Raw genomic sequence first — 25059 nt, forward strand, 5'->3', positions numbered from 1 at the left:
TCTGTCGCCACCCTTGGAATACAGCCAGGTCCATGCCTCATCTGAGGTATTAAAGAAATGTGTGGTCTCTCCCTCCACCACTCATAGCTGTGCTGGGAAGAGGATAGCGTACTGTAGTCCCAAGGAGTAAAATTGGGTTTTGACAGCTATGTAGGAGTTTCATTGGGCCTGGACAGTTGCGGGGTATTCTAGGTATGCACAGTCAGTGACTCCCTCATACGTACACGGCCCCTTGGATGGGAAGAGTTATAAAAGTAAGTCTCTATACCTGTAATTGAGCAAGGCGCCTCGCTCGACCACAGTGGGCACCTTGGATTGCGCTCTATCAGTGGAGAAGAACTTAGGTGGTTTGCCAGCTATTGCGAATAGCATGGAGCATTTTTTCAAATGGATTAGAAGGCTCTTCCCTGACTGGGTCAGGAGCATAGTCCTTCCATCAGGAGAGGCACTGGGGATCATTTTTGCCCACTTGGGTTTCACCCTCCCAGCCCAGCCTCTATCTCTCAGGGTCTAGGTGGTGAGCCAACAGTCAAAGCTAGCCTTTCACCTTTACCACGTTACACTAATGAGTGAGACCACCGACGTGCCCAGTTTAATCTGGTGTTCTTGGGCACTGCTCCCTGGACCAGAAGCGCTCGTGGCAGAATCAGTCACAGGGGTAATCTTGAGACACTCCCCCACCAATATGCGTGGGTGGTATGGGCCCTGTAACAAGTCTCTTGAGCAGCCTAGGTAGGCAGTGCACTACACGCACAGCAGAAACACTCTAAGAACAGGTGATGTTGCTCTCCAATCACTGGAAAGTCCCTTAATGGGGGCAGTCAGAAATGCAGGTCTGTTCTTACTGGCACCAGAGTTCATTGATGACGGAACCTGGCTATCACACCTATGAAGGACAACTGTAAGCTCAACCTACAGGGACATGAAGGGTCTACTCTCTTATGCTGGTGTTCTGCCTTTCTACCATTGTTGCCCAAAGTGCCCAGAAACCTGAGTTGCATTAGTTGTGAACTCCAGCAGAGAGGGTGAGACCTGCAGCCCCTAGAAGCAAAGAGGTTACCTTAAGCACTGAATCTTCATAAAGGTGCTTCAGAATCCGGCTTGTTCTGTAGAACAGATGACGGGCTAGAAAAACCTGCATCTGCTTCTCAGGCCCACTAGACACGGAGTTTGAGGGGCAGCTGACCACAGGGAGGTCTGCATCTTGCGCAGAATGGGAGAGTTGTGTGGTCCAGGATTGCCATTTTGTACAAGGTTCATAGACAAAGGTTATTGTGGGTAGCAGTAGTGGGGTAGGCAGCGGGGGGGTGCTGACGAGAAAGGCGAGAAGAAATAAGGGTTGGACAGCAAGAAGCTCATTATCAAGAGGTTACCCTACGTGGGGGGTCACAAGGCCATTAGGGGCGCATTTGATGTTGGCTACAAAGGAAAAAATCTGGAAAGAGGAGTATGTAGAAATGCTCAAACTATTACATAGGGAGGTGTGCTCCAAAGAGAGGTGTGAGTAAGAAGAGTATGCGCTGAAAAATGGGCCGAGGGTGCACCTGATGATTGAAAATTGGAGCGTGCCATTTTTAATTTATGATAACATACATTACGAGAAATTTCTGGGGAACTGTGTAGCCATTTTCAAATAATGAGCATAATCCAGAAGGCTCAAATTATGGATGGAGGATATGCATGGGCTCAGAATGATGAGGAATTCCAGGCACGGTTGGCATGGGATCCTGAGGTGAAGTGGGAGGCCTGAATTTGGATCTTTGGCAACACACAATGGGTGCAGCAAAGTTGGGGGAATGATTTTCACAGCCATTCGGAGTTGCTGGGTGAGGGGCTGGGGTGGGGTACTGTGGGAGGATGTCGCAAGAAGGGACAGCTGGTTGGAATTATGGCCTTGAGGCTCAAAAACTTCACAGAGACTTAAGCGACAGAGTGTAGTGTTGCATTTTTTAATGTTGCCTGGACAATGCCCGGTGGTTTGGGTAGATCAATGGGCTGCTTGCAGTGGGGGTATCAGTGGTATGGTTTTCAGGCACCAGTTTGGGGCAATGGTTCCGGCGTTTCAGCTGTTATTAGTTCTCTGCTATGCGCTAGCAGCATTGGGGGTTCCCTGAGCTGATGATGGCACTCATTCCTTCTGCATTTGCGCTGTGACTGAAGCAGGAAATAAAGGCTGGGCGCGCGAAAACATTATGCATTAGTCTTTAGACTACTGCACGTGTTATGTGAGGGTTCTGAGAGCTGAGGCAAGCACTGCAGGGCATGTTTTATTTCATCCTTACAGCTGTTTTTTCGATTGCAGGTTCTGTTGTGAGCCCGGCAGCGCAGGATGTGGCCATTTGGGTGGTGGGCCACTTTTTTATCAAGTGGGCTGAGAGAGAAGCTAAACAGATGAGCTTTGGGGCAAATTTTGGTTTTGATGAGCATTTGTTTCCGATTGATTTTAAAAAAAAACGTTATTTTCCTTTTTTCACACAGTCAATGAACCATAGGATTTGTTTCTCATTACTTGGCAGGGAAAAGGGGGTATGTGTTGGAATGACTTGTCGCAGTGTTTCTGTGGCATGTTAGCATGCAGTAGATATCCAGACGTGTAGGTTATCCAATGGGGAGAACAATCTTGTGAAGGAGAAAGGTGTGGTGCTGTTAAGGGCCATGAAACATGATTTATTACAATTAAGGCCCGGTGGGCCGGATGCTGTGTGTTATGGATGGAGTTTATGTCAAGGGGAATTTGGAGAGGGGCCAGCAAGCCCTCATCTACAGACAGGGTACGCAAGACGAAGAACAGGGAAATGTCTTGTTTTTGCAAAATTGTTTCGGCACAATTGTCTTTTATATATTAAATACGACAACAGGGAGTTTTTTTAGAAGAGATGAGGTCCATCTGTTGTGTGTTGGTAATGGAGTTGTATTTGTTGGAGTTGAGGGAAGGGCTGGCGAGGACTTGAACATTCGGAGATAAAGTAGACTGTGTAAGGGGGTATGTAGGAGTGTGGGGGGCAGAACAAGTTAGCAGGCTCCCTCTTTATTGGTGGCTGTGGCCTGGAAAGTTTTGCATGAGTTGACAGAAGTTTGGTTGGCGTTGCCAGTTGGTGAACCACATGGAAAGGGAGGGTATGCAGGAAGTTCAAGGTTAAGTATAGGAAGTTTTGTTGCTTAGAGGTTGATAAAGGATCACTGACATAATATCGATGTCATAAATATCAATGTTTACATGTAATGGGGTGACCCTGTAACCCTCAGAACCTGGGTGGGTAGTACAATAAATAATAATGGTTCTATCGGACGGAAATACACAGTAGTATAGTATTCCAATTGTGTTATTTGTATACTTCGTCCCTAATGAGGATACAAAGACAGTGGTATCTATACCAGTATAATCAAACACACTGACCACAAAGCAAAATGTAAGTGAAGTTTTACTCATACACTTTCATATTCTCTGTATTTGAATCAAAGTATTCATGTTACTGTCCAAAAATCAAACATAAATCATACAAAGCACGTAAATTCTGTGCAAGACTGGTACACAATTAAAACAACATATACAAATAACACAATTGGAATACTATACTACTGTGTATTTCCGTCCGCCAGAACCATTATTATTTATTATATAAATATCGATGTAGCAAAATATCGATTAAAAAATATAGAATACCAAAATATCGACTTCCTATCTCCAAACAGGTAAGTACAAAAATATCGAATCAAAAATATCGATGTAAAAAATATAGTTAGTCAAAATATCGAATTTTTTAAATATCTTAAAAGTAATGTAAAAGTAATGAAATAATAAATATAATTAACTTAAACATACTTAAAATACTTAAATAACCTTACAATTAATGAATAATTAATTTAAGTAAAAAATAAATAAACATACAATTACATTTTTTAACACACATATATATATATATATAAACATAATATTAATAAAAAACAATGTACTATATTTTTACCATAGGATAGCAGGAGAGTAACATTTACTATTACCACTCCAGTAAATACAACAGTAGAGAAAGCGTTGGAGAGTGTAGGGGTAAAAATTACTATTCCCACTCCAGGCAGTGCAACAGTAGAGAAAGCGTTGGATAGCGGGAGGGTAAAAATTACTATTCCCTCTCCAGAGAGTGCAACAGTAGGGAAAGCGTTGGATAGCGGGAGAGTTAAAATTACTATTCCCATTCCAAAGAGTGCAACAATAGGGATTGCATTGGATAGCGTAGGGGTAAAAATTACTATTCCCTCTCCAGAAAGTGCAACAGTAGGGAAAGCGTTGGATAGCGCAGGGTTAAAATTACTATTCCCACTCCAGAGAGTGCAACAGTTGGGAAAGTGTTGGATAGTGTAAGGATAAAAATGACTATTCCCACTGTAGTGAGTGCAACAGTAGGGAAAGCGTTGGATAGCGTAGGGGTAAAAATTACTATTCCCACTCCAGAGAGTGCAACAGTAGGGAAAGCGTTGGATAGCGGGAGAGTTAAAATTATTATTCCCACTCCAAAGAGTGCAACAGTAGGGGAAGCATTGGATAGCATAGGGGTAAAAACTACTATTCCCACTCCAGAAAGTGCAACAGTAGGGAAAGCGTTGGATAGCGGGAGGGTTAAAATTACTATTCCCACTCCAGAGAGTGCAACAGTAGGGAAAGTGTTGGATAGCGTAGGGGAAAAAATTACTATTCCCACTCCAGTGAGTGCAACAGTAGGGAAAGCGTTGGATAGCGTAGGGGTAAAAATTACTATTCCCACTCCAAAGAGTGCAACAGTAGGGAAAGTGTTGGATAGCGTAGGGGTAAAAATTACTATTCCCACCCCAAAGAGTCCAACAGTAGGGAAAGAGTTGGATAGCGTAGGGGTAAAAATTACTATTCCCACCCCAAAGAGTGCAACAGTAGGGAAAGCATTGGATAGCGTAGGGGTAAAAAGAACTATTCCCATTCCAGAAAGTGCAACAGTAGGGAAAGCGTTGGATAGCGGGAGGGTTAAAATTACTATTCCCACTCCAGAGAGTGCAACAGTAGGGAAAGCGTTGAATAGCGTAGGCATAAAAATTACTATTCCCACTCCAGTGAGTGCAACAGTAGGGAAAGCATTGGATAGCGGGAGGGTAAAAATTAGTATTCCCACTCCAGAGAGTGCAACAGTATGGAAAGTGTTGGATAGCGGGAGGGTAAAAATTACTATTCCCATTCCAAAGAGTGCAACAGTAGGGATTGCGTTGGATAGCGTAGGGGTAAAAATTACTATTCCCTCTCCAGAAAGTGCAACAGTAGGGAAAGCGTTGGATAGCGCAGGGTTAAAATTACTATTCCCACTCCAGAGAGTGCAACAGTTGGGAAAGTGTTGGATAGTGTAAGGATAAAAATTACTATTCCCACTGTAGTGAGTGCAACAGTAGGGAAAGCGTTGGATAGCGTAGGGGTAAAAATTACTATTCCCACTCCAGAAAGTGCAACAGTAGGGAAAGCGTTGGATAGCGGGAGAGTTAAAATTACTATTCCCACTCCAAAGAGTGCAACAGTAGGGGAAGCATTGGATAGCATAGGGGTAAAAACTACTATTCCCACTCCAGAAAGTGCAACAGTAGGGAAAGCGTTGGATAGCGGGAGGGTTAAAATTACTATTCCCACTCCAGAGAGTGCAACAGTAGGGAAAGTGTTGGATAGCGTAGGGGTAAAAATTACTATTCCCACTCCAGTGAGTGCAACAGTAGGGAAAGCTCTGGATAGCGTAGGGGTAAAAATTACTGTTCCCACTCCAAAGAGTGCAACAGTAGGGAAAGTGTTGGATAGCGTAGGGGTAAAAATTACTATTCCCACCCCAAAGAGTCCAACAGTAGGGAAAGAGTTGGATAGCGTAGGGGTAAAAATTACTATTCCCACTCCAAAGAGTGCAACAGTAGGGAAAGCATTGGATAGCGTAGGGGTAAAAAGAACTATTCCCATTCCAGAAAGTGCAACAGTAGGGAAAGCGTTGGATAGCGGGAGGGTTAAAATTACTATTCCCACTCCAGAGAGTGCAACAGTAGGGAAAGCGTTGAATAGCGTAGGCATAAAAATTACTATTCCCACTCCAGTGAGTGCAACAGTAGGGAAAGCATTGGATAGCGGGAGGGTAAAAATTACTATTCCCACTCCAGAGAGTGCAACAGTATGGAAAGTGTTGGATAGCGGGAGGGTAAAAATTACTATTCCCATTCCAAAGAGTGCAACAGTAGGGATTGCGTTGGATAGCGTAGGGGTAAAAATTACTATTCCCTCTCCAGAAAGTGCAACAGTAGGGAAAGCGTTGGATAGCGCAGGGTTAAAATTACTATTCCCACTCCAGAGAGTGCAACAGTTGGGAAAGTGTTGGATAGTGTAAGGATAAAAATGACTATTCCCACTGTAGTGAGTGCAACAGTAGGGAAAGCGTTGGATAGCGTAGGGGTAAAAATTACTATTCCCACTCCAGAAAGTGCAACAGTAGGGAAAGCGTTGGATAGCGGGAGAGTTAAAATTACTATTCCCACTCCAAAGAGTGCAACAGTAGGGGAAGCATTGGATAGCATAGGGGTAAAAATTACTATTCCAACTCCAGAAAGTGCAACAGTAGGGAAAGCGTTGGATAGCGGGAGGGTTAAAATTACTATTCCCACTCCAGAGAGTGCAACAGTAGGGAAAGTGTTGGATAGCGTAGGGGTAAAAATTACTATTCCCACTCCAGTGAGTGCAACAGTAGGGAAAACGTTGGATAGCGTAGGGGTAAGAATTACTATTCCCACTCCAAAGAGTGCAACAGTAGGGAAAGTGTTGGATAGCGTAGGGGTAAAAATTACTATTCCCACCCCAAAGAGTGCAACAGTAGGGAAAGAGTTGGATAGCGTAGGGATACAAATTACTATTCCCACTCCAAAGAGTGCAACAGTAGGGAAAGCATTGGATAGCGTAGGGGTAAAAAGAACTATTCCCACTCCAGAAAGTGCAACAGTAGGGAAAGCGTTGGATAGCGGGAGGGTTAAAATTACTATTCCCACTCCAGAGAGTGCAACAGTAGGGAAAGTGTTGGATAGCGTAGGAGTAAAAATTACTATTCCCAATTCAGTGAGTGCAACAGTAGGGAAAGCGTTGGATAGCGTAGGGGTAAAAATTACTATTCCCGCTCCAGTGAGTGTAACAGTAGGGAAAGCGTTGGATAGCGTAGGGGTAAAAATTACTATTCCCACTCCAGAGAGTGCAACAGTAGGGAAAGCGTTGGATAGCGTAGGCATAACATTTACTATTCCCACTCCAGTGAGTGCAACAGTAGGGAAAGCATTGGATAGCGGGAGGGTAAAAATTACTATTCCCACTCCAGAGAGTGCAACAGTATGGAAAGTGTTGGATAGCGGGAGGGTAAAAATTACTATTCCCACTCCAGTGAGTGCACAGTAGAGAAAGCGTTGGATAGCGTAGGGGTAAAAATTACTATTCCCACTCCAGAGAGTGCAACCGTAGAGAAAGCGTTGGATAGCGGGAGGGTAAAAATTACTATTCCCACTCCAGGGCGTGCAACAGTAGAAAAAGCATTGGTTAGAGGGAGAGTTAAAATTACTATTCCCACTCCAAAGAGTGCAACAGTATGGAAAGCGTTGGATAGCGTAGGGGTAAAAATTACTATTCCCACTTCAGTGAGTGCAACAGCAGGGAAAACGTTAGATAGCGTAGTGGTAAAAATTACTATTCCCACTCCAGAGAGTGCAACAGTTGGGAAAGTGTTGGATAGTGTAAGGATAAAAATTACTATTCCCACTGTAGTGAGTGCAACAGTAGGGAAAGCGTTGGATAGCGTAGGGGTAAAAATTACTATTCCCACTCCAGAGAGTGCAACAGTAGGGAAAGCGTTGGATAGCGGGAGAGTTAAAATTACTATTCCCACTCCAAAGAGTGCAACAGTAGGGGAAGCATTGGATAGCATAGGGGTAAAAATTACTATTCCCACTCCAGAAAGTGCAACAGTAGGGAAAGCATTGGATAGCGGGAGGGTTAAAATTACTATTCCCACTCCAGAGAGTGCAACAGTAGGGAAAGTTTTGGATAGCGTAGGGGTAAGAATTACTATTCCCACTAAAGTGAGTGCAACAGTAGGGAGAGCGTTGGATAGCGTAGGGGTAAAAATTACTATTCCCACTCCAAAGAGTGCAACAGTAGGGAAAGTGTTGGATAGCGTAGGGTTAAAAATTACTATTCCCACCCCAAAGAGTGCAACAGTAGGGAAAAAGTTGGATAGCGTAGGGGTACAAATTACTATTCCCACTCCAAAGAGTGCAACAGTAGGGAAAGTATTGGATAGCGTAGGGGTAAAAAGAACTATTCCCACTCCAGAGAGTGCAACAGTAGGGAAAGCGTTGGATAGCGTAGGCATAACATTTACTATTCCCACTCCAGTGAGTGCAACAGTAGGGAAAGCATTGGATAGCGGGAGGGTAAAAATTACTATTCCCACTCCAGAGAGTGCAACAGTATGGAAAGTGTTGGATAGCGGGAGGGTAAAAATTACTATTCCCACTCCAGTGAGTGCAACAGTAGAGAAAGCGTTGGATAGCGTAGGGGTAAAAATTACTATTCCCACTCCAGAGAGTGCAACCGTAGAGAAAGCGTTGGATAGCGGGAGGGTAAAAATTACTATTCCCACTCCAGGGCGTGCAACAGTAGAAAAAGCATTGGTTAGAGGGAGAGTTAAAATTACTATTCCCACTCCAAAGAGTGCAACAGTATGGAAAGCGTTGGATAGCGTAGGGGTAAAAATTACTATTCCCACTTCAGTGAGTGCAACAGCAGGGAAAACGTTAGATAGCGTAGTGGTAAAAATTACTATTCCCACTCAAAAGAGTGCAACAGTAGGGAAAGTGTTGGATAGCGTAGGGGTAAAAATTACTCTTCCCACTCCATAGAGTGCAACAGTAGGAAAAGCATTGGATAGCGTAGGGGTAAAAATTACTATTCCCACTCCAGTGAGTGCAACAGTAGGGAAAGCGTTGGATAGTGTAGGGGTAAAAATTACTATTCACACACCAGAGAGTGCAACAGTAGGGAAAGTAAATACTTCATATATGAATAAAAATAAATTAAATATTAATACAATATACAAATTAATTAAAGGTAATTAACAATTTTATATAATATAATAATTAATCAATTAAAAAAAATATTACAAATAATTACCTATTAATACAAATTATTTACCAATTAACAATTAATTAATTAACAATTAAAAAATTATTAAAAATTACAACAAAACAAAACCAATACATAAATAACAATATTTAATTAATTACAATTAAATTACTTCCCACCCTATTCCCCTATAAACCCACAACCCACTACAGAAAATAAATTAATAAAATTAATATAATTATCAATTAAACTATTAATTAAAATAATTACCAATTATATTTTAATTAATTACCAATTAAACATTTAAATATCAATTAATTCCAAATAAATACCAATAAATAAATAAAAAAATGTAATTAATTATAATTAAATTACTTCCCACCCTATTCCCCCATAAACCCACAACCCGCTACAGAAAATACATTAATACAATTTACATAATTATTAATTAATCAATTAATTAAAATTAATTACCAATTATATTTTAATTAATTACCATTTAAAAATTTAAATATCAATTAATTCAAAATAAATACCAATAAATACATTTAAAAATTTAAATAATTATATTTAAATTACTTCCTACCCTATTCCCCTATAAACCAACAACCTGCTACAAAAAATACATTAATAAAATTAACATAATTATTAATTAATCAATCAATTAAAATAATTACCAAATATATTTTAATTAATTACCAATTCATTATTAATTAACAATTAATTCAAAATTAATTATTAATTAACAATTAATTCAAAATAAATACCAATAAATAAATTAACATATTTAATTAGTTATAATTAAATTACTTCCCACCCTATTCCCCTATAAACCCACAACCCGCTACAGAATTATATTACGCAAAAAATAAATACCAAAAAATGAATTAATTAAAATAAATTATAAATTAAATATACACTTTTCACACATATACTAACATAAAAAATACTTTAAAAAAATTAATATTAATTCGATATTTTTGTTGTCTATATTCTGTCCAGTCTATATTTTTGTTGTCTATATTCTGTCCATTCGATATTTTGTCCATTCTATATTTTTGATTCGATATTAATGCTATTCTATTTGATATTTTGGTAGTCTATATTCTGTCCATTCGATATTGTGTCCATTCTATATTTTTAACTCGATATTAATGTAACTCGATATTAAAAACTCAATATTTTGAGTGTATACCGTTGATAAATGCAGTCATAAGTTGTAGGGGAAAGTTAAAGATGAATACTGTTAAAATGCACTATAATTTAAATTAAATAGTTACGGGGTGGAGAATGTGGGTGGGACCATAGGGGTGGGGGTAGAATATTGGATAATTCATTTGATGTATAGTGGGGCTTTAGTTTTGTAAGGCCGATTGCCCAGGTAAAGTTTGTGATGTGCACCGGCTCCAATAAAGCAGCCTTTTCCAAACAATAGTCAGTGGTCTCTGCTAAGCCTGGGCGGACTTTACGGAGTTTTGCTATGCGGAACCCCGCCAAGTGCAAAAAAACTCTACCGCTTTACCCAGAGCTCCACAAGCGGCGGAGTGCGTTAGAATAATACAGTTTACAGTAATGTTCAGCGCCGGGTGTTTGTCCACGCTGTGAAATTATCGTGAATGGCACCAGAAAAAGCACAGGTGCACCACATCACAGTTTACTGTCATCCCCACGACGGTTCCGGACGCTTCCCATGAAGTACGCGACTATTATATCGCGGCTCCGCTGTTGTTGCTGTATCGATCAGTCCATTGAGGGAAGCTGTTGTTTCAGAACAATATAGCCAGCACACATATAGAATGTAGGTCCACTGACATCTGCTCACATAAAATATAAGTGGCAATAGAAAATGAATGTGATTTTTTGAAGCACTGTTACCTGAACTCTGTTCGTTGATGGAGTATTAGGCTGCGCTGAAGACGGTGTTGTTTGTGGATATCAAACTTAGGGGTTGCATCTTATACCCGGCGGGATTAGTCGTGGCATGGCTTTGGATAAACTCCACATCCTTCTTATATACTTTCACGGACCAGGATACTTTTCACTGAGGTGTACACTTGATTTATCCTCTTACGTTTGGAGGCAATCTGAACTCATAACATAAGGGCCCTGAAGAAGTCCTGTATCTGGACGAAACGCGTCGCCTGTATCTTGTGTTTTGCTATATAATAAGAAAATAGAATGAAGAGACTCAATTGATGAACTCCTTTCTCACTATGTACTTAATAATTCACTTATATTGAATTGTAAACTGTGATGTGGTGCACCTGTGCTTTTTCTGGTTCTAATTGTTGAGTTACCAACGGGTACTGTGACAGTAGGTGCTTATCGGTGTGCACACGGACCCCTGAGAAAATATAAAGGGCAATATATACTTTTGGGAGTAATATATGATTAGGTGCTGGCAGTGAGAAGTCTCCACTGTCTTGCAAAAGAACTTTTTATCGTGAATGGCACTATGCACAGTGGAAACTGGCGCTGCTTCCTTTCTGCCACTCGGGTAGATTTTCTACTTAAGCGGCAGCTTTCTCAACGTGAACGGACGTTTTCTCAATGCGAGCGGCCAGAATATACGCGGCCACTCGCATTGAGAAATCTGACCGCCGTGCTGAGAAATCTTGACGGGAGGTTGATATTCCTCGCTAGCGCTCTTCAACTGGATGTTGACGAGCATGAATGAGGAAAATCTCGGTGGGAGGTGGATTTTACTCGCTCGCCAACTTGATGTTGATGAGTCCAAGTGAGGAAAAAAAATCTGCTCCGTGACGCAGAGCGGTGTTTTTTGGAGCTCCGCATAACGCAGAGTGTGGAAAACTTCACAAACCCCGCGAGCGGAGCGGAGTTCACCGCCCAGGCTTAGTCTCTGCTACACCCCTTTTGTAAACAGGGAGTGTTTTTTCCGTAAAACATGTCAAAACCACTTCTTTTTCTCTAGCCTTCCCCTCTTTATCCTTTAAAACACTCTGGGGCAATGGTTATGGAGCTGCCAATTTTTGTTGTGAATAGGTTAACATCATCCAATTAGAAGGTTATAACCACAAGGACCTTTTCTGAGTGACTATTGGCAGAAAATGAGAACTGCTTAAACAACTTTCTGTTTCAGCAATTCTGAACGGACTGGCTGCCATCAGCCAATCCGAACAGGTCTAAGTGGTTGGACCCTTCTGATTGGCCATGTTCAAACAAATAATGCATGGGTGATTACCCATTCACAGAGAAGATCACCGTAGGTATGTTGCTGTAGTATCTAGAGTTACACCATAAAATAACTCCCATACAACATAATAAGTACAAATTAATTAACTAACACTTTTTTTCCTTAGAAATCTAAGACCATGCAGTAGGTAAAAAAACTTGTGTTGTAATATTGTGCCGTTCAACGTTTGTCAGACTACCGTACCTCAGTGTCTCCAGTCCAACCAAACGGGTATTGATATTGTCAATAAGGATCTGCCCTTTATCCAGCTCCATCATACGGAACAGGGCCATGAAGATTGTTGACTTGCCTGATCCAGTCCTTCCCACAATGCCCACCTTTTCTCTTGGGGAAATAGTGAAGTCCACCCCATCCAGAGCATTACGAAGTCCCGGACGATATGATAAAAGTGCATTCTGGAATTTCACCTCCCCCAGAGTTGGCCAACTGGAAGTATCCTGTCACAAACAAAAAACAGCATGTAATTTGGTCAAAGTCATTATTATATATACACATTAAAATTATTTTCCAGTTATTTCTAGAACATCAGTAATTCTAAAAAGTGTATTATACAACTTATTAGATGGCATTTCACTAATCCAGTCCTTGAATCCTTGAAAACTTTTCAAGAACCTGGACCTCTATGCGGACACATTAAATTGACCCTCCCAGATTGGCTATGCTTTGGCAGACCTGGTGAATCTAGACCACAGGAACAAGAATTTTCAGTACAATTAAAGACACAGACGCGAGGATTATGCATTTGCTTCCCTGCTTTATTTTAAGAGAGCCATATTAAAATTTTAATAAAAATAGCTAAACCGGAAGTCAAAGAACTACATTGCCCATGGTGCTTTGAGGAAAAAAAAACTACATTTCTCATCATCAATCCAATCTACAAGAGATAGTCTAAGACAGCAATATATGCATCCATGTATAACAAACGTCCGCCTCTACTTACAGCTTTGTGGACATGTTAAGAACTCTACATTTTTTACAAGATTATACATACTGCTTTCTTTTTTTATTTCAGGTTGTGTAAAAACAAGGACTCAAGGTAACTTCAGTGCTGTTTATTTAAGAAGCTCCAGTCCCATACTATAGTAAAAACAGATCCTCCCTTGCCAGACCCCAAGAACATTCCAGGACGCCTGCACGCAGCAGAGCCACATGCATAGATACAAAAGGAAGGAACACGGCACACAGTGAGCGCATATAGAAAAATTAAAATATATATATATGTAAACCATATATGTAACAACAGAGGGGGGTGGCCACGTGGGCCAACATGGCAGACGCCTAAGCTCACTGCTCTGCACCATCTGTCATGATCCTGAGCTAATGGTGCGCCCTCCGAGTTCATCAACGCTCCCTGCCCTGGAATTAGTGTCTGGGTGCCCTGCAGGTCTCATGGAACTGACCTGTGGTGGCGTTGGAGGAGCGGGGACCAGGAGGAACCGAACGGCGTGAAGAGGACCGGAGCACCTGGAAAATCGAGGCCAGAGCTGCTGGAGCTGAGCAGCCTCCTGGTGCGGTGCAGGTGGGACGCAGCGATTGGGGAGACACTGGACTGAAGTGGAGGGCAATGAGAGCACGCCTGGCTGCGGCCGCAGTGCAGGACTGAGGATGGTGTGAAGCACGGCAGCCACACTGCCCAAAAGTAAATATGTCGACCCTGGGCACCGGCCAGCTGCAGGAGCCCGGCCTTGAGACATATGCAACGGGAAGGCCCGAGGGGTGATGGTGAACTGTGCAAGTCACGCCCAATTGCTACTGATTGGCCATAAAGGCCTGACAGCAAACCTGTAGTGGCAGGCCCTTGGGGAAGAAAGGAATCCATCCTGAGACCTGAGCAGGAACATAAAGACACTTGCTTACACGAAGGACCAGGGAAAGTCGTGTTGACCCAGCAGAGCGGCAGGCTTCCTAGAACCCAGGGGAGACAATGAAGACCTCGGGCATACGGTGATACACCAGCTGACGCCAGGAAGCATAGTGTCAGTGATGGCAGGGGTCTGGGTGACCCCTAGTGAGGAGATAATAGTGTGGCACTATGGGCGAGCATTCCTGCTGGGGGAGAGTACAGCAAACAGAGTGATTGCTGCCCCTCTTGCCCCCTACCCCAAGAAGGGGCTGAAAGCATGTGGGGACCCTGCTGTCCAGGCCCTAGCAAATGCAAGAGGTCCAGGCTTTGCTATAGGACCTGGCGCCTATTGAGGAGACGGGAGGCCTGGCTATGTGCCCAGGAGCCATGGCCTGGCATATTGGGGTCCCAAATCTACCGAAAGGCCCTGAGAGCCTCCAGGTAGACTTATAAGCAGAGACCGTGCAACCCAGGGGGAGCAAGTGACTATGCCTGGCCTTTGTGTTGGGAGACTGTCCGTCTGTGGGGATCAGCAGCTAAGTGGCCCCTGAATGGAGAGTAGCGGCATACTACACTGTGTTAACAGTGTCAACCCGGCGAGGATCTTGCTGACAACCAGTGAGCTGACCACATCCAGCATTAATGGGTAAAGATAGTCAAGCCATGGTCTAAGTCACAGAGCCCTTCTCCAGAGTCACGAGAGGGAGAGAAAGACCCGACGGGTGAAGGGACTGCGAGAGACACAGTTCCAATACCTAAAGGGACATACTGGACAAAATCCTCAGAGCCATCGTCGATGCGAAGACCACACTCCAATTAAAAAAAAAGAACAGTGGTAATAGAACTGGGCCTGTTGTGAGCAGACCGCTGTAAACTAGTGGACAGAGGTAAAGATTCAGAGATGGTCCTATCCAAACTACAGCCGGCACAGGAAAACATGAGTGTCCAACTGAAGGGCTTTACTGAACGGGTGAACACGCTAGAGCAATGAGAAGAGGACGCAGAAAGCTGTAACAGACGGAACAACGTTTGCGCAGTGGGCCTCTCCGAGGGCAGTGAGGGCTCAGACATGGTGGCAGGACTTGATGGCCCGAACCAACACTTGCACTTGAGAGGGTAAATAGGATCCTGGGCTGGCCGCTGGGCCCGGGCAGGCCACCCAGGCTGTTAATTGCAAAATTGCTGTATTATAAGGACTGCGGTACACTTCTGCAGCTGCTCCAGTAGGCAGCCCCTTTGGAGTGGGAAATAGCCAAGATTCTCTGTTCCCTGACTATGCAGCTGCAGTACGGGCAAAAAGGGACTCTTTCCTGGAAGTTAAGAGGACACTGAGGGAAGAAGGCCTGCGCTACTACTCCCTCCTGTTCCCATTAAAAATAAAAATCCTTGAGGATGGTGGTTCTGCCCGGACCCCAAGGTAGCATGGCCCTGGATGGAGGAGTACAGAGCCGGCACAAAAAGACCCTCGCAGGCTGGTCTGTGTGGAGGGAAGCAACGGAAAAACAGGCGGCGTTCACTAGGGGCCCCACGATGTGGAACACTGGTCAAACCCACCAGAGCACAAATGGATTGGGACAAGGTGGCTCTACAGGTGGCAGGGGTACAGAAGCAGAGGAGGAATCAGCCTTGGTACATGGCTCAGAGAGGATGGAATTCGAAGGGCCGGATCAGGCAGAGAGCAATCCACTGGATATCACTTCGCAGAAGTCAGACAAGATCATCCAGCAGAGACAGAGAGGTGTCTAGGGCGCTGTGGGTGTCATCGCTGCCCAGAGACTGCAGTGGGAGCATGGCATGGAGGCCGGTGCAGTAAGATGGAGACTGACTGGGCTTTGAGCCAGCCCTCACCTCTTATCTCATAATCTTCGAATGGAAGGTCTTTTTAGTTGGGACTGTATTGTTAGTTTGTCCTGTTTAGGTTCCTCGTCGTTGCTGGGCTGCTCTGAGGTTGGGGACTTGGTGCATTTGTTCATGTTTAGTTCGGATTTCATTTTTTGTGTCTCGGGTGGACACAGGTAGAGATGGCCACCATGACACACTCCTTGCATGAATTTAGCCCCTATCACGTGGGGCTAATTCCCCCGCAGTGCGGGGGGGAGGTGGGCAGCGCGCGGTGATCGTAACGAGCTCAGCTCGTCATGCTGTACAGTGGAGCTGTGCTCATGACGAGCTGAGCTCATCATGACTCCACCCACTCAATGGAACGCCCCGCACAGGAGGGGAATTAGCCCGCGTGGCCGTTCCACGGCTGTTATGACGAGCTCAGCTCGTCATGAGCACAGCTCCACTGTGCCTCATATGAGTGTCGAAGGGGTTAAACTAATGATATGGAATATTTGGGGGATAAGGGCAGCATCTCAGCAACACAAAATACACATGTACCTCAAAAGGCAGGGAGTACACATAGCTATGTTACGAGAGACCCACTACACTAGAGTAGATATGCGCAACTACATACTCCATACATACTGAGCGCATGGTGCTTATTTGGGTAAGAGCAGGGGTCCCCTTCGTGGCACAATAGTCAAAATTGACAAGTAAGGGAGATATGTTTTTGTAGAGGATCAGCTGGGTGGTAGGTTGGTGGTGCAGGGAAGCATGCAGGGAAGCATATATGCCCCAAACCTAGACTATGCCACTTGCCTGAGCTCTCAAATAACTCAACTGAGTCACTTGTTAGAGGGGGCCCTGATGCTTGGGGAGATTTTAATTGCGTCCTAGACACTGTGATGAATCATTCAACTCTGCCGCTGCCCCGGGAGCTGGTACATAAGAAGCTGAAGCCATGAGGGACTGGATGAGGTGAGGGAGGATGTTTGGTGCACACAACATATGGCAAGGCCAAAAAGGGCTCATGCCTGAACAGGTGAGCTGCTGCAGGGGTAACCGGTGAGAGAGGTTGCTTTCCCCCGCTTTGCTGAAGTAATTACTCCCAATTTTATTTTGCTTTTAAAGCTGTTTAAATTGCATTGCTGCTGTTTTTTAAAATAACTTCTGAGGGGCCTGTTTTCCTACCTGGGGTGTGGAGCTCTGTTCTTCCTGCCTTCCCTTCCCGGTCCGACGCAGCAGTTAGTGCCGTTGCGTGGAGGACAGGGAAGACTTGAGCCACACTTCCGGTTCGGTGCGGGGCAGGTCAGCGGGCTAGTCGCAGGGGAGGCAAGGCCATAAAGGGCACATTCCCGAGCGTCCACGCAGCGGGCGCGCCGCCGGCACGCCAAAGGCAAGCCCGTCTGCGCGTGTCCGTGACCGACCGGGGCCTGGGGCCAGAACCCCTGGCCGGTTAGGGGGAGTCTATACGTATTCCTTTGAATCACTCTTGGCCTTATGCCCCTCGATCATGAAGCAGTGCAAACACAGTATACTGCTTAGAAATCAGTGTCAGAAGTGCAGTCACTGCCAGTATACATTAGTGCATCAACTGAACATAAAGGAGGCAAACCCCTAGACTGTGCCTTATAAACTGTCGGTCACTGCCGAAACATAAACTTTAAGTTTATGATTTTATAGAGGACGCCCATCCAGACGTGCTTTTTCTAACAGAAACATGGCTGAATGAGGAGTCTGCTCCCGATATACTCATCACTATGGCATCATTAGGGTTGACCGAATGAGGATGAGGGGCGGGGGAATAGCTATTATACACAAAAAGTCTATCCAGTGTACCTTAGAATCCACTGAAATTAAGGATTGCGAATCTGGGCTCTTCTCCATATCAGCCTCAGCAGACTGTTGTCTAAAGGGTTACCTCATTTATCGCCCACCCGGTCCCCAAGCTGATTTTGCCCTTAGTCTAATTGAACATATGGTGCAAGCGGCTCTGCGTTATCCTAAACTAATGTTGGTTGGAGACCTTAATTTACATCTAGAGGACCCAGCCGACAATGGAGCCCAGAAAGACCGGCAGGAGCTAACTGATCTCCATCTTATGCTTAAATCTGATGCTCCTACCCATCAACACGGCCATAAGATCGAGGATATGCAGTCCTGTCTCCTCTCCATCTTCTCGGAACTGTATAGAGAGGATTTGGCTCCTCTACCGAGCTCTATTCAGTCATTTATTAGGAATAAACATCTCCCCGTGCTCGCAGAAGAAAGTAAGAACAAATTAGAGGCTCCTTTCACATTAGAGGAGATAGCAGATCAGATTAAAAAATCAAAGAACAAAAAAGTTGCAGGCTCGGATTCACTCCCAAGCGAAATCTATAAACTCCTTAAAGAGGAGTTGATAGACGTACTGGGGGTCACCTTTAACTCAGTCTAAAGCCTAACTGGGAAGGTTCCTAATACCTGGAAGGAGGCAACAATAGTTCTGATTTTAAAAACTGGCAAAGATCTGAAAAAGGCAGACTCCTATCGTCCAATCTCCCTGCTGAACGTCGATTATAAGATCTTTATGGGCATTTTGGCAAAACTGATCCCGAGGCTAATACATCCGGATCAGAAAGGGTTTGTCGCAGGGAGATACATTCAGGAACAGTCGCAGCTCTTGATTGGTAATATAGATCTGGCCATTCAGAGGACAGAACCCTTGGCCGTCGTTGCTTTAGACGTGGCCAAGGCTTTTGTTAGAGTCTGCTGGGTGTACCTCTGGGAGGTCCTGAGGCCTATGGGGTTTGGCCCGATTTTTATACGAACCTTGCAGAACTGTTACAAGGGTGCCTCCGCTCGAATTCTGCTAAATGGGCTCCTTACGACAAGCTTCAATATCCAGAGAGGAACCAGGCAGTGGTGTCTGATCTCTCCTATTTTATTTAATATATATATGGAACCATTGGCACAGACGTTGAGACTGGACGATTCAAACTATCCTTTTAGATCAGAACAATACAGCTCCAAAATAGCTCTCTATGCCAACGACCTAATACTGTACACAAGTGACTCAGAGACAGCAATCCCGAGGGCGGAGGAGCTTATGTGCGAGTTTGGGTCCCTATCCGGGTTTCTTGTCAATAAAACCAAGACAGAGGTGATGTGTTGGAATCTGGAGTGGCCGGGGAGAGTTAGTGTTGTGCTGAGATACCTGGGGATTTATGTAGTAAAGGAATTGGAGAAGATACCTGAGCTTAATCTAAACAGGGTTATAAAGGAATTTGACGGCCTCTTTAGTAGATGGAGGAACCTTCCCTTAACTATCTACGGAAAAACCAACTTGGTAAAGATGGTCATTCTACCTAAGCTGTCTTACCTTTTCTCTTCCATACCATTAACATTCTCGAATAAAAGCCTAATGAAGGTACAGAGCAAGATTGGGAGTTTTGTCTGGGGCAACAAAGGTGTTCGTCTGGCGTGGAAAAAAAGTAGACGCAGATTAAAGAAAGGCGGGCTTGCCCTCCCCGATGTAAGGTTATACGCAGCAGCATTCCAGTTTAAAAACATACGGATGCTACTTGTGAAACCAGAGGAGTCAGCCTGGGGCAGGTTGTTGTGTGAAATGGCACGAGTGGAGGGAGGAGGAGACGGCGAGGCTTTTCTATATAAGTTTGGATCACCAAGATTCTTCAAGCGGGTATGCCTGAAGGTTTTGAGGGCGGCCTTGGAGCTATGGTATAGGCTCAGACGTAGCTGGGGCATTGGATACTATTCGAACAGTGCCCCCATCTGGGATGCACCGGGAACACCGGACTGCCTAATGGACAGTTTGGCGTTGCCTATTAGAAGGGCAGGCATCACTGTCTGGACCGAACTGCTAGACTCCGGGGGGATACATCCGTGGGAGTACCTGAGGGCAAAGATCGGGCCAGGGTTCTCTAGATTCAAATATTTACAGTTAATATCATGGTACGAGGTAGAAAAGGGGGAGGTCAGAGGGAATAGAGAGATTGAAGGTTTGTGGCAATCTATCCTTCCAATCAATAAGGAAATCTCTATATGGTATAAAAACCTATTGGAAACTGAGGACCAGGAGACACCCCCCCTTAGCTGCAGTGTGGATGGAAACTCCTCTTGGGCCATCAATAGTGTCCTTGTATGATCCCTCTTTAAAGACCTTGTATACATTTGTCAAGCCCGCTTGTCTGGAAAATAATCTTTTTTTTGTCATCAACAGACTTTATTATACTCCCGCAATCTGCTGAATACAAACATAGTCCATGACCATGTGGTGTAATTAGTGCTAGAAGGATCAATAGTGGTATGATGTCACTTCCTGCCCCTTTGATGCCATCAAAAATCAAAGATGGTGTGATGTTTCTTTTACTACCCTTATGTTTTAGTATCAGTTAACAGCTTCATACTCAGTTATATTCTTCTAGGCACCTTGCCGGGGTATTCCTATGAATCTGTGCTCTGCTTCAATCCTCACGCCTATCTGGACTAATAATCTCCTGTGATGTAAAAATGTGCCCACATTTTAAAGGGCTTGATCGGTATACTATAAACAGTCTAGCCACTCTACTTTTCATACCTTTCATCTCTGCTTCTTTGCTAAGCCTGCTCAGTGAATGTGGGCATCTCTACTTTCTGTACCTTCTATTCTCAGGGCCTGCTCAGGTATTTTAGGACATTATCTAAACGTAATTCTTGTCTCAGGGCCTGCTCTAAGTACTCTGATGGCTGACTCTTTGTTTCCTCATCTCAGATCCTGCCTTGACTATTTCTATGGTACTAGGCACAGGCATCCTCTTCTCAGGCTTAGGGTCTGACTAAAGTATTCCTAGATCACTGTTCATTTTATCTTTTTCTCAGGGCTCTATAACCTGCTTCCTGTTCTCAGGTCCTACTCAAAGATTTTCATAATGTCCTCTCTCTCAGCTTTGTCAGGATTCAGCTGCCCCCTTTCTCTTTATTTTCCACGTCACCTGAAGCAGTCATTGTCTTTTCAAATGCAAGCATGTTGACCAATGGGGTTAGAGTGATTGATTCACAAGCCACACAGTAGTCATCAGGGCAAGCACAATGTTACCTGCAGGGGATCCTCCTCAGACTCTTGGGGGATCTCGGTGGAGTACTCCTTAACTCGCTCCACGCTCACCATCATCGTCTCCGTAAGTGTGAAGTAGAAGATGAGATCTGACAGCAGACTATTGAGAGTGAGAACGTACAGGAGCACCAGGCTTACCAGTCCTGTAGAAGCGAAGAGAGAGACAAAGACCTTAGTAATGTCAAAAGTGACAGTATAAACACTTGTAAAAAAAACTAGAGGAAGAAATGTACACCAGAGGAGGGTAAATAGCCATGACAACGCGTGCTTTACCCCGCGCTGCCATTACGACGCTGCCATCACAACGCAAGTCGTTACAACGGCTTGCGCTGGAGGGCGCTCTTGGTAAAGGAATAGTTTTATTTTCTATTCCAACACCTTCCCTACTGCTGGAGTTGGAATAGAAAATTAAACTATTCCACAATCCAGCGCCTACGGCACAAGTCGTTGTAACGACTTGCGTTGTAATGGATGCGTCGTAATGGCAGCGTGGGGTAAAGCCCGCGTTGTCATGACATACATCCCCAGAGGAGGAGTAGAAAGGTTGTAGAAGGTATGCAATGGCTCTTATTCAACCCTATAATCCACTAGTTTGAACCAGATGCAAAGCCACAGAACTCTGTGCAAAAGGGAGGATTACTATGGGAAGTTAATGCTAGGACAAAGTCCTCTGCATTGCTTGGAAATGCCCTGCTGCCCTTATTGTATATTTTTTCTGGCCTGCCGAATGTTTTTTTTCCAGAGCACCTGTCAATCTGCAGATAATATGGAGTTATTCCACTTTTGCTGTACTGTTTATGATAAGATAGGAACTCTTTTGAAGGGGTGGAGGAGTGAAGGATGACTCACATTGAAACTTTAACTTGAGTGAGGGTGGTTAGTATCCACTTCATCCCTTGTTATGATGCGAATGGCAACGTGATTTTACTCCAGAGGCACGTCTTTTTTAGGTCGAGCGTAAGCGTACAACTTCTTGTATACTTTAGTATACTTCTCCTGTGGGCTTAAAACCATCCCCCTGCTTTTTATTTGTTTGTTTCAGTGTCCTTTAAAAAATAATTTTTTACTAGTGATCAATCCTGCCTCTTTCTCCCTCCTTTTCTCTTCCATTCCTCCCACGCAGTAGGGACTACGTACAGTCTGATTCTGCTATGGTTCTTTATATGTTCTTTGGAGGCAGGCCTGTTGCATACGCTGGGCATCCAGGAGACGTGGTTCAACCAGATATAAATGGGGCCAAATAAACAGCACTCAAACACAGGTATACGCAATGACGAGAGGGACTATTGGGGTATAAATGACAGCCCTTTTTCCTTTTTAAACTATCCCCCAAGATCGCAGTGGTTTGTCGGGGGCGTGGCATAGTTTGTTTTCTAATCTGAGGATGTGTGTGGTTGCACATCTCTAGTTGTAACCAGGCTTCTGGCATTCTATGACTCAGTGGAAAGTACAGCTACACTTCTTGTGATTGTGAATACTCGATCAGGCTCTTAGCACGAAACCTTGATCGCTACTTGGCATGGCTTCCGATTTACTGAAGTGCCCTGCAGCCGTGGCTGTTTGATATCTAAGTTAGATGCACCGTTGCTGCCAGTCTCTCTGAACGGAGCTATCACAAGCAAGCAATTACTACCGACATTTCTAATTAGCACTGCCTTCTAAACGTTAACAAAAGGTCACACTGCTTCAAAATAATCAGCGACCTGTCAGGGGCTATGTTCTTGGATTAAATCCTGTTTCAAACGACATCAACCATAATATAATAATAATAATTATAATAATAATAATAATAATAATACCAACTTTTATAAAGGGCAAACAGCTACCTCAACCAGGGGTGTCCCGGCGCTCTAGCAGTAGGCGGCACGAAAAAATGACCGGCAAAGACAAACCCCAAGAACATTCACCTAGGCTAAAGAGCCAGGTGTCTACAGCTTTACTAAATAGTGACTCTGAATCAATTTGGCGAATATAGTTTGGCAAAGAGGTGATTACAATTTTTTTCCTGCTTTGCATGTTTGTTAAATTAGTTGGTCAGCTTTAGCAAGCACATGCAGCCCCCTAACTTTTCCTCAGGGCTAATTCTTGACCCGGCCCTGTATTTCTCATTGAATTCTGAAACTTGTAGTTTTGAGTTTTCTTCGTGACTAGAACTATCACAATGAAGGATTGGCGTCCAATATGTCACATAACTCGAGGACACTTATGCACACTTTTCAAATGCAAGGTTATGGAGAAGAAACAATAAAAGTCAAGGGGCATATTATCAAGAACGGCGTTAAAAATTATCGCCGCTGAGGGGCGTGGCTAGCAGCCGATCATGGCGGCAGCATAAGGGACAAGCTCCGCGGCTGACGCAGTCTCTCCATCAATCCGCAACACAATCCGATCTTTCCATAAGCCCTTCAGGCAGGTACCGGATCCCAGGACCGGGCGGGGAGCGCTGAGACAAGCGGCGGCGAGATCCGACGTCGGATGCCCGAGATTCGCCGGGGCCGCAGACTGGCCTTTCACCGTCTCCTGAGCCGGGACCTCTCCTGGCTGTGCATCCGGCAGGAAGTGAGAGCTGGCCCGGGGACCGCGGCCGGAAGTGCCCGCGAGGTGCTGGCGCCGGTGATTGGCAGACAACTGACCGGTCGGAGGTGAGGACCCGGGCGGCCCAGAGGAGCGGTAATTAGAGAAGCGCTATCTGGCGCACAGACCGTCTTCGAAGGAGCTATTAGAGGCACCGGGACCTGGGGAGCCGGGGACAGAGAGGACGTCCGCCATCTTCTGCCTAGCGGGAGTACGAGAGCGCCCCGCGCTGCATGACCACCTCTGGCCCTCCGGACTGCTAAGCTAAGGCCTGCTCGCTGAGAGGGTTGAACTGGAAAGGGGTCCCCACCACTCCACGTATCCTGGGGCGTAGGGGCACGAGAAGCGGGACACTTCACGGCATGGCGGGGAGAGGCGCTAAGAGTGGTTCCACGCAGACCCGCATTGAGCGCTATGCCTCGGACAAGCACGCCGTCTCCCCCATGGGAAAGGAGCACGGTGGCAAATCACCCGACACAGGCAAAAAAGCAACTTTGGATGATGTTATGCTCGCCCTGGCCCAGCTACAAACTACCGTAGGCGCCATTTCAACAGACGTCTCCCTCCTGAGGGCAGACCTCCACAAGATGTCAGACAAAGTGAAACACATGGAGGTGGTTACCAAGTCTCTTGTGGAGGACGTTTCGGAACTTCAGCGGGAAATGGGGAAGATGGCGCAGGACAATAGACTGCTCCGGGAGAAGCTGGATGAGCAAGAGGGACGCTCGAGGCGCAACAACATCCGCCTTATAGGTGTGCCGGAGACGGAAGGTGTACAGGCCATGGATCTTTTTGTGGAGAACCTGATAACGGAGGAACTTAAACCGAAGGGGCTGTCGAAATTCTTTTCGGTGGAGCGGGCACATCGGGTCCCGGGAGGTCAGCCAAAACCAGGGGCTTCCCCACGACCTATAGTGGCACGCTTGTTCAATTTCCGGGACCGGGACGCGGTCTTGCAGGCGGCCAGGACCTCCCCTCCTCTGAAACTTCAAAACGCTACAGTCGCCATCTTCCCCGACTACACTGCGGAGGTCGCCCGTCGGCGGCGAACATTTTTTGAGGTGAAAAAAGAACTGAGATCTAGGGAACTGCCATATTCGATGCTCTTTCCTGCGAGACTACGGGTGGTGGCGGAGAACAAAACGTGGTTCTTCGACAACCCTGAATCCGTGCTGGAGTGGCTGGAAGGTTGGAGACCGGGTCGGAACCAGCACCGGCCGAATCGTCCGAAGAAAGACCGAGCTGAAGAACACCGCCAGGACTCCCGGGCCTCGGGTGATGGACCGGTCACCGGTGATTCAGGAGGTGCTGAGGGTGGCAGGGAAGAAACCGAGGAACACTGACCGCTTGTTATTCACTGTGCACCG

At 45.1% G+C, this 25059-nt stretch overlaps 1 protein-coding gene across 1 annotated transcript in view; it reads right to left on the minus strand.

Annotated features, from left to right (window-relative positions):
- Window positions 1-25059, minus strand: part of LOC144762273 (ATP-binding cassette sub-family C member 10-like) — a 993059-nt gene that overhangs the window by 139113 nt on the left and 828887 nt on the right. Inside the window, exons 17-18 of the mRNA XM_078647415.1 lie at window positions 21101-21261; window positions 12540-12793 (exon numbers count right to left, since the gene is read on the minus strand). Coding sequence (XP_078503541.1) covers window positions 12540-12793; window positions 21101-21261 — 415 coding nt within the window. The remainder of the gene's footprint in view (window positions 1-12539; window positions 12794-21100; window positions 21262-25059) is intronic.

Source organism: Lissotriton helveticus, chromosome 6, assembly GCF_964261635.1.
Source record: "Lissotriton helveticus chromosome 6, aLisHel1.1, whole genome shotgun sequence".
NCBI classification, from domain to species: domain Eukaryota; kingdom Metazoa; phylum Chordata; class Amphibia; order Caudata; family Salamandridae; genus Lissotriton; species Lissotriton helveticus.